Here is a 16,377-nt window from a genome sequence, read left to right on the forward strand (position 1 = left end):
CCAGCCGCACAGGGCCAGCCCAAGGCTCAGGTAACCAGGTCGGCTGAGGCTTGCGCTGCCAGCAGTGGCAGCAGCAGAAGTGTGATGGGGGTGTTGCCTTCCCCCAATTGCAGGGTCGCCTCCATCCCTGAGGGATCCTGGACTGTGAGAGGGGGCAGGTTGGGCTGAGGGACGACCCCTCCAGTGCATGAATTTTCATGCACCAGCACTCTAGTAGGTCATAAGAAGCCTTACAAGATCCCACCTTTGTCTCTTGGTATTTTGTTCGTGATATGGTACTTCTCACCATGCAGGTGCCATGCAGGCCATAGGGACAAACCACATGCAGGTGCCTCCTGTTGATAGCACCAACTGAACGCCCAGCCAATAATTAGCACCAACTGCCACATTTGAGTGAGCCATCTTAGAATTACAATCCAGTAAAGAATTCAGGTGACTGCAGCCTTACTCAACATGTGACTCCAAATGCATAAGATACTCAAGCAAGAACTGCTCGGCTAACCCCAGTCAACCGACAGAATCATAAAAGATAATAACAAATTGTTATTTTAAATCACCAAGTTTGTTTTGCAGTAATAAATAACCAGAACATTTACTCTACCCATAAAAACAAACACACAAACAAATACCCTCAATGGCTTCTGATGTCTACAACTGGGAGTCCTAATCAACACATCTATCTTCTAAATTGATTTAGACTCTGGCTTCTATTGTATGTGTTATGACTATATAATTGTATTTTTTAAATATGTACCTTTTTATAACTAAATTAGTATATAGCCTACAGATTTCTGCTCCTGGATGGTTTTTAATAATTCTACTGCAAAATTATTTCTAGTTTCTAAAGACATTTGAAAAGAAATCCATTTCCACCATCTTGCCAGATTATTGATTTAATAATATTTCTATTTTTTATCAATAAATTTTGATAATTTTAATTTTCTTGGAAAATTATTCTATCCATTGAAACTATAAAACCTATTTGACTAGAGCTGTATAGGAGATCTTCTCATAATTTTCTAAACCACTGCCATAATTGTAGTTATATAAGCTTTCATATAATTAATTTTCTATAATTGTTACCTTTGGCTTTTTTCATAATTAAGGTATATAATTGGCAATATACTTTTATTTTCATTGTGTAAACCTTAGTAAAAATAAATGATCATGCCATTAAAATTCCTCATAACTCAACTATAAATAATCACTGCCAAAATTTGAAGAATCTATATATAGCAAGTCTTTACATATCCATTCATACAGATGCTCAGGACAAAAATCTTGGAGCCATCTTTTCCTTTCTCTTTCACACCAATCCATCAATATATCCTTTTGGTTCTTCTACCATAAAAATGGTTTCTAGAATATGACTGTTTTCATCATTTATACTCAAACTAGAGGCCCGGCGCACAACATTTGTGCACTGGTTGGAGTAGGGAGAGGGGGTCCCCGCATTCTCGCAGTCCAGGACCCCTCAGGGGATGTCCGCCTAGGGATCGGGCCTAAGCCAGCAGTCAGACATCCGTCTTGCAGTCCAGGGCTCTCAAAGTCCAGGACCCCTCATAGTCCAGGACCCCTCGCTCCTTACCACCCGCCTGCCTCAGAGGCGGGAGAGGCTCCCGCCACCGCTGCTACGCTCACCAGCCAAGAGCCTGGCTTCTGGCTAAGCAGTTCTGCTGCTGTGGGAGCACACTGATCACCAGGGAGCAGCTCCTGTGTTGAGCGTATGCCCCCTGGTGGTCAGTGCACATCATAGCAACCAGTCATTCCACTATTTGGTTGATTTGCATATTAGCCTTTTACTATATAGGGCTAGAGGCCTAGTGCACAAAAATTTGTGCACTTGGGGGGCATCCCTCAGCCAAGCCTGCCCCCTCTAACAGTCTGGGAGCCTTCACAGGATGTCCTACTGGTGTCCCTGTGGGGAACAGGCCTAAGCCGCAGTCTGGCCTCCCTCTGTGGAAGGCAACTGGCCAATCAGGTATATAGATACTTTCTGAAGGCAGCACAAACTCCTTCCTTATTTCTTTCCTCTGTGGTTGGAGAATAGGGGACTAATAGGTGGATACAGAACTTTGGCCAGGCCTGGGGCTTTTGTAGGCAGCAGAAAGAAGGAGAGGGCTGGGGAAAGTCTAGACACAGTTTTCTTCAATTGTCCTCCCTTCCTCCGGGTCCCTCGCTCTGTTCTTTCCTTGTTGTGGTGGACGCTTGGGCCTCAGACTGACAGGAGCCCAGCGATGGTGGAGTTCAGCCTCCTTACTTCTCAGCTGAACATACAACCGCCTCACATTCCAAGTGGAGCTGTTTTCAAGTGGCTAAAGTGCTGGCAATTCATGCCTCCCGGCCTTTCCCCTCTCGGGTTTCTTCCTTGGGTCAGTTGCAAACTTCACCGAGACACCAAAGCAACTCTGCCCTGGTACTTCTGCACCGGCCCCTGCCTGGGTCCGGCCGGGCACTCTTCCTTGAGGTCTCTGGGTCCACAGTCTGAGCTCAGGGAGGTCACCCAGAGCCCATTCCCCCGGCCAGGTGGGGCAGGGGGGCTAGCTTGAAGAGCTAGAGGAAGATGGCAGAGTAAGAGTTGGTATGAATCAGAGCCTGCTTAGCCAGACTTCCTAAGCTCCCCACTGGGCCCAGGCTGAGCCCCTTCCCCACACCAGGAGGATCCCAGCTGAGGTCCCCTCCCTGCACCCAGCGCTCTCCTCCCTGTTCTACCACTGGGGGAAGGGAGTAGCTCACCTGCTCTGGACCCTGCCAACCTGGCAGGCTGAGGCACAGGAGGTGCAGCCTAGGGTGCTGGTGGCTGCGAGCCTTCTCCCCCTCCCTGAAGCATGGGACGGGGTTGCAGCAGCTCACAGCCGCCCCTGGGCACCATGCATGGAGACACTGCTCTCCACAGAGCCACCATCCACCCGAGACCTGTGGGGGTTGGGGTGGCCTCGGGCTCCCACTGGCCCCACTGAAGCCAGACTCGGCTTGGCCGGCCACCCCTGCCGCCCAAGAGCTGTGCATGCCCCATGGGCCTCATTGCCCAATGAATCGCCGTGGTCTGGCCGTCTCATCCCAGGAAGTAGCCATCCGATCGCCATGGCTCACGCCCCGGTGCAGTTGGGCCTGCCCAGCAATCATGTAGGCAGGAGCTGGGCCTCTGAGGGGAAGGAGGAGGGATGCATGGGCCAGGGCAGAAGTGGGGAACTTGGCGGTGTAAACACAGTCCCCCACATTGTGCCGGCCCCTTGCACGGCATTCCCGAACCCCTGGGTGCCCCTGCCCAGCACTGTGCTCTCGGGCCTGGGGTGGGGGTGAGGGACCTGGAGCTGCAGCCTGAAGGCAGCCCTCGCTGGCTTGGAATTGCAGTGGTCGATCAGGGAGGTGGGCAGGGGATCAGGTGAAGGCAAGTGATACCAATCGCCTCACCTGAGCCCCCGCCTGCTCCCGGGTCACATACGGGAGTGGGCCCCGTGTCTCTGGCGGGCAGGCGGGGGCTCAGGTGAAGCCATCAGCGATCACTTTGCCTGAGCCCCTGCCCCCAGGTCGTATACGGAGGCCTGGATGGCGGTTCATGCTGTCCTACCCTGCCTGCAGTATGCAAATTAGCCACCATCTTTGTTGGTGGTTAATTTGCATATTGCTCTGATCAGCCAATGGGAGGTGTAGCGAAGGTACGGTCAATTACCTTGTTTGTCTATTATTAAATAGGATTACTCTCATCTCTAACTATTGTAATAGTCCACCATGATTTATAAGAGCCCTATATGATCTGACCCTAGTATTCTTAGATATAATCACAAAGGCTTACTGTTCTTCAAATATATTAAGCCCACTCAAGGTGTCTTGGCATTTACAATTCCTTCTTTCTGGAACACCGGTTCTCTAGATATCCTTATGGTTCATCTTCTCATTCATTAACACATTCATGTGGCTTACCTTCTTAGTCATTACTTAAATAGCACCTCCCTAGAGGGGCCTTCCCTGACTACACTATCTAAAATAGCAACCTCAAAACTCTATCCCTTTATTTTGAATTTGTTTTTCTTTTTTTTAAATATATTTTACTGATTTTCTACAGAGAGGAAGGGAGAGGGACAGAGAGTTAGAAACATCAATGAGAGAGAAACATTGATCAGCTGCCTCCCACAAGCCTCCCACACACCTCCCACTGGGGATGTGCCCACAACCAAGGTACATGCCCTTGACCGGAATCTAACTGGGACCTTTCAGTCCACAGGTTGATGCTCTATTCACTGAGCCAAACCGGTTAGAGCTGTTTTTCTTTCATAGCATTTATCTCTACTGGAACATTACATATTTATTTATTTGTTTGTCCACACTGGAACATTAGAACAGTAGAGTAGAAGTTTTGCCTATTCTGTTCTCTGCTGTATTCTCAGTGGCTAGAACAGATATTATCACACAGTAATATTTGTTGATGAGTATCTGTGAATATCCACATTATGATTTATACTATTATTTGCATAAATTACATTAAATTTTATCACAATTTAAATAATATACCATAAATATTTAGGTCATTAAATATTTTTCTAATATTTTATACCTTTTTTAATGGGTGTATTGTTGAACATACCAACCTCCTGTTGAACATTTAGATGGTTGCAATTTTTCATTATAAACGAAGCCATGATTAATTCTAATTAAATATTTTATTAAATTACTAGAGACCCGGTGCATGAAATATGTGCATGGGGGGCCCCCTCAGCCCAGCCTGCACCCTCTCCAATCTGGAACCCCTCGGAGGATGTCCAACTGCCAGTTTAGGCCCGATCCCGGCAGCTGGACATACCTCTCACAATCCTGGACTGCTGGCTCCTAATCGCTCACCTGCCTCCCAGCCTGGTCGCCCCTAACTTCACCCCCTGCCGGCCTAATCACCCCTCACTGCCTCTGAGTGCTGGCCTAATCGCCCCTAACTGCCCCCTCCCTGCTGGCCTGCTCACTCCTAACTGCCCCCGCCACTGGCCTGGTCACCCCTTATTGCCTCCATGCCGGCCTAGTCACCCCAACTGCCCCCCTTTGCTGGCCTGGTCGTAGGCAGCCATCTTGTGAGGGTGTGAGGGTTAATTTGCATATTACCTCTTTATTATATAGGGTTCTTAGAATAATTCCCAGAAGTTAATTTGCTCAATTGAAGAAAATAAACATTGTTAGACTTTTTATATAAATTATACTTTTCTCCAAAAAGATATATAAACTGATACTTTTAAAACAGTCCCATGATTAGTTTTCTTTAATGTAGAGTAATAGAATGTCTGGTTTTAATTAAGGCTGGTTAAACAAATATTGGTGATTAGTATTTATTGGAGATATAAGGAAGATTAGTAAGAAAAACAAATGAACTAAATTGAATAGTCCAATATACTATAAATATTATATTAGAGACTAAATATTTGCATAAAATAAGAGATAAGTACTTTAAGCAGTTTAATTTTCTACATTTTGTCTTTCTCTGACTGGATTATATTGGATTATTCTTATAAAAAACTTATCTATCAAGCAGATAAAAACTGTACTTACTTAAAACATCAGTATCTTCTAAGTCCTGAAGAATGAGCTCCTCAGCAGTTTTACTTTTATTCTTTATGATGTTAATACACTGAAGAACTGACTCTGGTAATTCAACTAAGTCCTGAAAATTTCAATAATGAAAGAAAGTATTAAATTGTCCATTAAAACTATGTATCAAATATCCCCTCCTTCATTCCACATAAAATGTGAGAAAATGCATAGATGAGGTAAAAGGCTATAAAGAGCATAGCACCTCACACCTGTCAGAATGGCTACTATCAATAAATCAATAAAAAACAAACTCTGGTGAGGATGTGGAGAAAAGGGAACCCTCATGCACTGCTGGTGGGAATGCAGACTGATGCAGCCACTGTAGAGAACAGTATGGAGTTCGCTCAAAAAATTAAAAATGGTACTGATTTTTTACCCAGTAATCCCACTTCTGGGAATAAAGCCTAAGAATCCCCAAACACCAATCAGAAAGAATATATGCATCCCTGTTTATAGCAGCATTATTTACAATAGCCAAGATTTAGAAACAGCCCAAGTGCCCATCAGTAGATGAGTGGATAAAAATCTGTGGTACACTTACACAGTGGAATACTATGTTGCTCTAAAAAGGGAGAAACTTCTACCCATTGTGACAGAATGAATGGACCTGGAGAGCATTATGTTAAGCAATATAATCCAGTCAGAGAAAGACAAATACCATATTATCTTATTAATATGTGGAATCTAATGAATAAAATAAACTGATGTACAAATTGGAACCAGAAGCTTGGCTACGTGGGACAGACTGGATGGTGTCCAAGGGGAGGGGCTGAGGGTGACTGGATAAAGAAGGTGAAGGGATTAGCTAGAGAACATACATGCATACCCTGTGGAGACTGACAATACTGTGGTGAAGCCCAAGGGAGCAGGAAACGGGGGAGGGTGAAAGGGGGAAGGTGAACACCTGCAATAATATCAACATCAAAACCTACACTAATAAAAGAAAAAGATGCAAATTAACCATCACTCTGTCACTCCAACACTCCGCTACACCCACAAGCCACACACACCAGCCAATCAGGAGCAAGTATGCAAATTAACCCAACTAATATGGCGGTGGCCATGGAGCTGGAGCAAGCAGGAGGCTTGGGTTGCCCCTGGCGATGGAGGAAGCCAAGCTTCCTGCCTGCCCTGGCCAGCCCTGGGCCCCACTCAAGGCTACAAAGTTTCATTTATAGAAGATAAATAAATCCCAGATACCTGCTTCTAGCCACCCTAGCCTCCGCTCAAGGAGGCACTGAAAAACAAAAAAGGAGAGGCTGGGAGCTTGGGTCGCTGGGGGGTGTGGCCAGCCTGAAAATGGCCATCAGCCCCTCACCCAGGCTGGTCAGGCACCCCAGTGGGACCCCCCACCCTGATCCAGGACACCCTTCAGGGCAAACCAACTGGCCCCCAACCGTGCACCAGGCCTCTATCCTATATAATAAAATGGTAATATGCAAATTGACCCTAACAGCAGAATGACTGGGAAGGACTGGTCACTATGACACACACTGACCACCAGGGGGCAGATACTCAATGCAGAAGCTGCCCCCTGGTGGTCAGTGTGCTCCCACAGGAGGAGCTCTGCTCAGCCACAAGCCAGGCTGATGGCTGCCAGCACAGCAGTGGTGGCAGAAGCCTCTCCCACCTCCAAGGATGTCTGACTGCAGCTTAGACCTACTCCCTACTGGCAAGTAGACATGCCCTGAGGGCTCCTGTGCTGCCAGAGGGATGTCTGACTGCCAGCTTAGGCCCAATCCCCCGGGGAACGGGCCTAAGCCAGCAGGTGGACATCCTCCAAGGGGTCCCAGACTGCAAGAGGGCACAGGCCGGGCTGAGGGACCCCCCTGAGTGCACAAATTTTTGTGCACTGGGCCTCTAGTGTTTTAATAATAAAAAAAAAAAACTGCAAAAAAAGGCATATTTCAAACAAATATATATAGTGAAAATTAGCTTTTCATTTTCAGGTTTTATGAATTATATCTATGATTCTGTTGAATTTCATAATCTCATGAATAATATCAGGATATTTTGTTTCATTTAAATTTGCTATGGCTAAAAAGACATAGTAATATAAAAATATTAAATTTTCTCAAATATTATATGTAGGTTATTGAAATCCTAATGAAAACTTAGAATATAGTTATTTTTTGAAACTTGGCAAGTGAGTTTTGTGGGGATTTTTTAAAAAACTTAGTTGAGAAGATTTTGAAATAACAAAACAAAATTGGACTCTTTTGAAATTAAAAAACATAAACTATAATACAGCAAAAATTAACAGAGTAATGAGAAATATTAGGTAATCTTGGATAGATCATATGTAAAACACTAAATGTATAAAAAGATATTAAATCAATTGAGAAAAGTTGGATTATTCAACAAGTGACACTAGGAACATTAGCTAAGTATGTTCAAGAAAATTTCAAATCAGATCTTCATTTTATAACAAATTTCCATTGTATTAAAAGTTTTGATGTAAAAAAAGAATCATAAACAGATTTTTTAAGCATATAAACATTGGAAGAAATGCACAAGTGAAAAGATAACGTTTGATTAAAAAAATAATTACCTCTATAGATCTAAAGTTTTCACATAAAGTTTGCTTCCATCCATATATATTCATATTAGAATGTTCGTGATTAATGTTAAAAAGCAGGATACAAATATATATACATAACATGGTATAATCCCAATTTTACCCCAAAAAATGCACATATAGAATGTGGTTTATAAGGTGATTTCTATCTTCAACAAACTTTTATGTTTAAATATCTATCAATTTACACTGTTTAAAGAAGATCCTAAGGTTAAACATGAGATAAGCACACAGAAACACACAAAACACACTGAGAAATTAAAATATCTCCTGAAAAGTTTACTCCAATTAAAGGGCTCAAAAGTCCAAAACTTAATACTTACAGCATCACTCTCATCACTCTGGGTTTCTGCGTTTGAATCACTATCTACACCATCTTTTTCCAAAGAAGAAATGCTGATTTTGTCCAGTTCAGCTTGTATTTCTTCGTTGAGCTTTGCATCATCATCATCTTCCATCATCCTTCACAATAAATCACAGAACTAATTAAAGAAAATTAAAGAGGCTAATATGCTAATAAAAATTATGGGTTCTTTAATATTTCATAATAATCCAACATGGCTCTATATACACATTTTAGTTTAACAAATGTTTATCACACCTTATCATGTCTGTACCATAATTTTAAGAACAATGTTTGACTACAAATGGTCAGGTCTATTACTAGACTTTTAATTCTCCAAGCGAAAAGTTACATGGAATGAGCTGGCTTGCCTTCCTGAATTCAAGAAACTTGACAGAAAAACTCATCCTAATAGAAATGATTAATGGAAAAATACATATCATCATCTTGAATATTCAGAGATTAAAATACTCACAAGAGAACAACTTAAGTCTATGTATGGGGGAAACATAAGGCTAGTTTCTACTCATTAACTCAGAGTTGTTAATTTTACCAGAGAAAGCCATGTTTTGCAACAATAACATGTAATATTGGATAATTATGGCATGTAAAATCAAAATTTATTTCATTTAAATATATATATTTATATATATAAGTATATATATAAATATACATATATATATATATATATATATATATATATATATTTATTTATTTCAGAGAGGAAGGGAGAGGGAGAAAGAAATAGAAAAATCAATGATGAGAGGGAACCATTAATTGGCTGCCTCCTGCAAGCTCCTGACTGGGGATCGAGCATGTGCCCTGACCTGGAATCAAACCATGATCTCCTGGTTCATAGGTCAATGCCCAACCACTGACCCACGCTGGATGGGCCATTTAAATGTTTAATACTTGTAATAGATATGCATTAATCAGTATATTTCAGTATATCTTCATCATTTCAGTATGTCATCATCATAATCACTATCATTAGCTTCCAAGTATTAAGTAGCTGTGACAAGGCAGGCACTAGAAGACATTTGTATAATGGATAATCTTCAGAGTAACTTAAAAGGTTAAAGATCATTAGAGTCATTGTATAGATGAGAACACTCAGGTCTGAAGAAGTTACTTAACTGTCGATAGCCATTACATTAATAAGAATGGGGGCAGGATCATAATTCAGACATCCTGAATTCAAACCCTAAGTTCTTCATTATCAAATGGTCCGCAAGACAGTCAAGCTATTCATCTGCCCAGCAATCCTTCTGAACATCTCGTCTAATAATCTTCAAATTGTTTATCATAATCCGTTAGCAGATCAAAAAAATAATTTAGTGGCTCTTGATTATCAAATTTTAATGATAGGATAGAAAATGTTAGAATAGGCCAGAAAAGAAACTATAAGTATACTCTATATGCTAAAGATAAGAATTATTAAAAAACAAACATGTTTCTAAAGTATGTATGTGTGCTTGAATTACAACGTAACCTACTTTTTGTTGTTTGTTTTATTGTAGGTCTTCGTAAAAATAATTTTGAAAATGACTATACTAGTCAGCTATTATTTTATTTTAGAGACTATTCCAAACTTTCATTCTTTCCTCAAGTCCCTGACCTTTCAACCTCTGACTTCTGTCTTCTTGGATTTGCCTCCCTCCCTCCCTCCCTCCATACTTCCCTTCTCTCTCTCTCCTCCCTTCCTCTTTCTTTTCCTTATTTTATTCATCCATCTCAAAATCAACTTTTTGTTGTTGATTCTACATGGAATTATGCTGAGAAACCAAAGCATGAGATACTTTAGGATTGCATTACTATAACATTTTTACATGCAACAATTTTATAAATGGAGAACTTATAAGTGGTTGATAAGAGTTGGGAGTTGATTGGGTTGAAAGATGGTTATGATGATAAAAGGCCAACATGAGAAATCCTTATAGTGTTGGAACTGTTCAGTATCTTGATTGTGGTAATAGATAAGTGAATATATTCAGATAATAAAAATTATATAGGACATACACACACAAATAAGTAAAGTAAAGCAGATTGTATCAATTAAATATCTTGGTCATGATATTATAATATAGTTTACAAAATATTATCATTGGAAGACACTGGACAAAGTTATGAGGGATAGTTCAGTATTATTTTTTAAGACTGCATGTGAATCTACAATTACACCACTAAAATGTAAAGATATCCTAAGTACTCATTAGGAAAACAGTTAAATAAATTATGATGCAGCCGTAGAATAGAATAATATACAAGTTCTTCAATAAAAATAAGCACACTTACTGTACTCCTCAGGAAATATAGCCAAAGGGAAATAAGAAAGGGCAGGTATCAGAAAGATATGCAGAGTAATATCACTTTTATGTAACCACACACACTCTTTAGTTTTAGACAGAAACTTGCTGGAAGGCATTGAGGAACTTGTAATTTTAATTTCATACCTTTATGCTGAATGATTTTTAAAATAATAAATATGCACTGCTTTCATAATTTTAAAAACTAGTTTAAAAATACTCAATTTTATGCACAACCTTTCTCACCTAAAGGAAAACAAAACACCACCACCGGCGCAAAATGTGATTCTGTAATCAAACCAACTTAAAGTGCAATTTAAAGGTCAGGTGAAACTTTTTTAAAAAATGTGCTTTAAAGCAGAATACACAGGTATACACAACTTTATGTAGAAAGAAAGGCAGGAGACTAGGGTAAAGGTAAGAGTCACTTCCATTATATGTCCCTCTGCTCATTCACTGATCTTTAGATCAGCCCTGTCCAATTACATATTCGAGCACATTTGTAATCTTAAATTTTCTAGTTAGTAGCAATGTTTTAAAAAATAGAGAGAAACAGGTGAAATTAACTTCAATAATATATCTTATTAACTTATTTTATCCAAAATATTATTTCGATATGTAATCAATTAAAAACTGTTGCGAAGATCAACATAAAAAGGTTGCATTCTTGTTTGCAAACTAATTAGTCAACATCTGATGTGCATTTTTACAGCACATTTCAACTCGGACTGGCTGCCTTTCAAACCCTCAGTCGCTTCCTTAGCTGGTGGTTACCGGGCAGGTGAGTGCAGCCCTAGGTTGATTCCGAAGTACAAGGACTACAGCAAACATTTCAAGTTTATAAAGAATCACTTAGAATTGGCTAAAGCCGCTAAAAGTGGTGAATCTGAAGTAACTCCACCTTTCAACCACAGTTCAACTATAATAAAAGGGGAGCGAAATCTACTTTTAAAGAGTAACCAAAATTATATATGAAAAAAATAAAATACGAGAAAGAACGAATCGAGAGGGAGGGAAGGAGGGCACCGTCATTTAGGGACGGTTAGTCCGAGTAGATCAAGTTTGACTAAAGCTACCAAAATCCCCCCAAATGACGGGAGCCTGGAGCTTCCGAGCCTCGCGCAGTCACCCAGCAGCCCGCGGCCCCTCCCGCTCGCGCCCTAAAGCCGGGTCTCGGCCGGGAGGCTCTGGCTCGTCGGCGCTCCCACCGCGCGACCTCCTTCCCACCCACGACCCCGACCCTGGGGGCCCCGGCCTTCGGGGGGGCCCGCCCTTGCGGGGGGAGGCCGCCTTTGGGGGGCCCCGGCCTGAGTGACCTAGCTCACCCACCAGCAGCTAACTCCCTCCACCTAGTTGGAAGACAGCGCCCGGAGAAGCCAAACAAACTGTAACCACGGCAACAGCCAATCCCAAGGCAGATGGACGGCTTTCCCTACGGGTGCCCCAGTAGGACACACTATCTCCTCCTGCAATTGCAATGAACGCTGGAACTCCGGAGCTGGATGAGCAACTTAGGTAGATGTTAATATTTAAATAATTTTGGAAAGTGGTTAATGAAGAATTTTAAATTGTTTCTGATCTATCTATGCCTAGTACTTGCATCTAGTGAATGTTAAATTGCCTTTGTTCATTCCACAAAAACTTGATCCTGAATAGTGATTTATGGGGTCGGAAATATGAAAGGAAGCCAATAAATTGTTTGCCTTCCATGACAACAGTTTCTTAAAAAAAAAAAAAAAAAAAAGTAAATTATCACTCAATGTCTATCAAAAATCCTCTAAATGAATGAGTTAGTGGAGTGAGAAATTAGAAAACTTATTTTCTAATTACGTTTTACTGTAAAATATTGACCTGACTCATTGTTTTAATATTAATATTTTAAATTTATGTATAAATCATGTGATTTAATTTTTATTTAAAAATTAATCAAAGATTTTTGTGTGCAACAAATATCTAGAATACAAATGTGAAATTTAATTTTAGTTAGTAACAGATATTTGTGTTTTTAAGTTTGCAAACAAAGAATTAAATTCCAAGAGGAAGTGGCTATGCATAATTGCAAAAGATATCTCACATACAGTAAGCCAAAAGCAAACATTTAATTGAGCCTTTGAAAAGAAATAGACTCTATTGCTTGTTAACAATACTAGTAAATTTGTATTGCATCAACTTAAGAATAAATAATATAAAATGAGAAATCAGTAGACTTTTGATATTAAAAAATACATTAATGCCTCATTCAAGAAAGATGATGATTTTCAAAACTAAACTATTCCTGGTTTGAGATCTAATAAAATTTAATACTTTCATTATCAAAGTCCATGCTAAAATGCCCTCCCCCCTTTTTTAGTTTAGTTTTGTGGCTGGTTTATAGACTATTCAAACTCTTCACTTATAATGGTCAAACTAGAATATTATATTGAAATCCACATGTAAAAATTTTAAGCTTATTTTTTTTGTAATTATGAAATTATTTAGGCTTTTCCTAATATATATATATAATCTATTAGTAATCAATTAATTTCTAAAACCAATTTTAAATAGCTAATTTAGTAATAAGCTAACTTGAAGATGATGTATAGATTGCTTTCCTTCATAAACCTTACCTTGTCAAACAAATTGAGGGCAAAAATAAAAATATTGAAAGTTCTTCTGGAGATGAATTAATCCATGATGAGTGTAACTACATCTCTTATTTCCTCATGGTATTTTTTTTTTACTTTGGAAAAAGACTGAAAACTATATCAACTAGCCATACCTTAGTGATCACTAATTAATATCACTAATTACAGAAAAAAATAACAATTATTTCAAATAGTTATAGATTATAAATAAATTTAACTTGAAACTATTATTTAATGATGCATTGTTTAGCAGAAATCTATTTCATTGCAATCTTCCTAGAAATTATAGCCTTAAATTGTTTAAGTTAGTTTGCCAATAACCTTTTAACCTTTCATTTTATAAGTAACTTTTTTTAAATTAAATTTTGCTCTTATTTGAAAATCATTTGTATGTCTGCTTGGTTTATATCCTATTGCCCTAACACAGCATATTTCTCTAGAGCAGCGGTTCTCAACCTGTGGGTCGCGAACATCGGAAAACACATGTAGCATATCAGATACTTACATTACAATTCATAACAGTAGCAAAATTACAGTTATGAAGTAGCAACGAAAATAATTTTATGGTTGGGGGTCACCACAGCATGAGGAACTGTATTAAAGGGTCGCGGCATTAGGAAGGTTGAGAACCACTGCTAGAGAGTATGTAATATTTTTTGAGAAAATGAAAAGATGAAAGAGAACTGTTTATTCCTCAGATATCTGATAAGAATAAGATTTATTTGAAAATATTAATTGATGGTGGGCTTTAAATTAATAGTATTCTTCTTCAACAGATGACTTATTCTCCATATGGCAATGATGTGATTTAAATACTCCAGAATATCATTGTAGTACTCAAATAACTGCATAGTAGGTATTGGCTTGTTTGTTTCATTTTTTGAAAGATGATTATTGAGCCATCATATATGCTTTTTAATATGTTTGTATTGATTTCAGAGAGGAAAGGAGGGAGAGAGAGAGAAACATCAATAATGAAGAAGAATCATTGATTGGCTGCCTCCTGCACGCCCTCTACTGGGGATTGCACCCACAACCTGGGCATGTGCCCTTCACCAGAATCGAACCCGGGACCCTTCAGTCAGCAGGCCGAGGCTCTATCCACTGAGCCAAACTGGCTAGGGCAAGCCACTATATTTTTAATAAGCAAACCAAAGTATTAGATTCTTAGACCTCTCTTCTCTTTTCCCACTAAAAGACTATCCCAAACCTTCAGGTTCCTTCTCTAGCCTCTTTGTGCTCTCTTCCTGCAGCTGCCAAGACCACCTGCTTCAGAATCCATACTTTCCCACGGTTCTCCTCCCATTTCCCATCCTCATGCCAGCCTCCCTTGTATAACCCTAATATTTCTATACTAAGATGTGGTATAATGAGATTAATAGCTAGCATTTAGCCAGACACTGGGTTCAGTGCTTTATAAACATAATCTCATTAAGTTTTCACAACAGCCCTATGAGGTGTGTGCTATTATAAGGGTCATTTACAGATGATGACTTATATGGTATATATCCCTGGGTTTGAATCTCAGCTCTGCCACATATTAACTGCGTGGTATCAAGCAAGTTATTTTACCTTTCTGAGTTTCTTCCTCATTGGTAATTCTGAGAGTCATAGCATACTAGTGCTGAATTTGCAAAATGTTGATGGTCAAGGGAATCATTAGAAATGACACATTTTAGGATGTGGGGTAATGCTAATAGTTTACATATTTAAGCTCTATAAACCTGAGTCAAGTTTCATCATGGCCTCTTGCTAACACCCAACTGCTGGCAATTTTATTTCCTATTATATCCCTCATATCCTGGAATTGTTCCACAGCCATCTTGCAGTTTAGATCACATACATTTCTCATGAACTAGTGCGTTAGCTTTGAAAATTGTCTCCCTGTCTTTGATTTGTGCACTGATGACAGAATTATGGTCCCCCAATATGTTCAGAAAATAAAAGCAGATTTTAGCAGAGCATACATGACCTTTCACAATCTTTATTTCTCTAGCCTTACCTTCCATCTCTTGCTTCTCTGATCCATGCCCCAATGCACTTCACTGTAAAGCTTGTGGACACAGTGTTCTTCCATCTGTCTTGAAAACTTCCTACCTCTACCCCATTTTTATCTAACTGTCTTAGTCATTTTTCAAGGATCATCTCAAATTCATCTTCTCTTTGAAGCATCCCAGTTCCCTTTATTCCTACACCAACAAATATTTCAGGTTTTAATAACTGATTCCTTGACAGTTTTTATTATTTAATCATTTTTGTGTTCCTATCTCCTGGAACTTAGAAGGAACTTAAAAACAATAATAAAAACAATTAGAGTATTAATTAGTTGAAATGGCACTATGAAAAGGTCAAATATTATAAATTATCCTTCCTTACAGCATTTATACTATTAAAATTACCCCTGCTGTTGGACCATTGATTAACTTATCAGGAAATGAACAAAAGAAATACCGCACCCGGACTTTAAGTTAAAAACAAAGTATTTGCCTACAGTGAAAGAAAATATAGATATTTCATGCTACAAATATTTAAATAGGATCTGCACTGACTTGTTGTGTGTTTGCACATCTACGTTTTCATTGACACAGTTTCCAATATGTGGGGCTTGTGGACAGATCAGCACAAGACATCTCCTCCTACCATTCTGTGCAAACATGACTGTGGGCGTCCTTGATTCGTTGCTTAGACACTTTGTTTTCTGTGTTCTAACTCTTTCACATGAACTCCTTGCTGTGGTCTAAATGTGTGCGTCCCTCAAATTCACGTTGCAATCCATACACCCACTGTGATGGTGTTAGAAGATGGGACTTTTAGGAGGTGATTAGGACACAATGAATTCCTCATGAATGGGATTGGCACTCTTATAAAAGAGATCCCACAGCCCTGGCCGGTATTGCTCAGTGGATAGAGCGTCCACCTGTGGACTGAAGGGTCCCAGGTTCGATTCTGGTC

General features: G+C 39.7%; 1 protein-coding gene across 1 annotated transcript in view; it reads right to left on the reverse strand.

Annotated features, from left to right (window-relative positions):
- The window catches only part of LRRIQ1 (leucine rich repeats and IQ motif containing 1), a 262,613-nt gene extending 254,000 nt beyond the window's left edge, over positions 1 to 8,613 (reverse strand). The window contains exons 1-2 of the mRNA XM_036298965.1: positions 8,476 to 8,613; positions 5,533 to 5,644 (exon numbers count right to left, since the gene is read on the reverse strand). Of these exons, the coding sequence (XP_036154858.1) occupies positions 5,533 to 5,644; positions 8,476 to 8,613 (250 nt within the window). The remainder of the gene's footprint in view (positions 1 to 5,532; positions 5,645 to 8,475) is intronic.
- Between the last annotated feature and the right edge of the window lie 7,764 nt (positions 8,614 to 16,377).

The sequence above is a fragment of the Myotis myotis genome, unplaced genomic scaffold, assembly GCF_014108235.1.
Source record: "Myotis myotis isolate mMyoMyo1 unplaced genomic scaffold, mMyoMyo1.p scaffold_m19_p_3, whole genome shotgun sequence".
NCBI lineage: Eukaryota > Metazoa > Chordata > Mammalia > Chiroptera > Vespertilionidae > Myotis > Myotis myotis.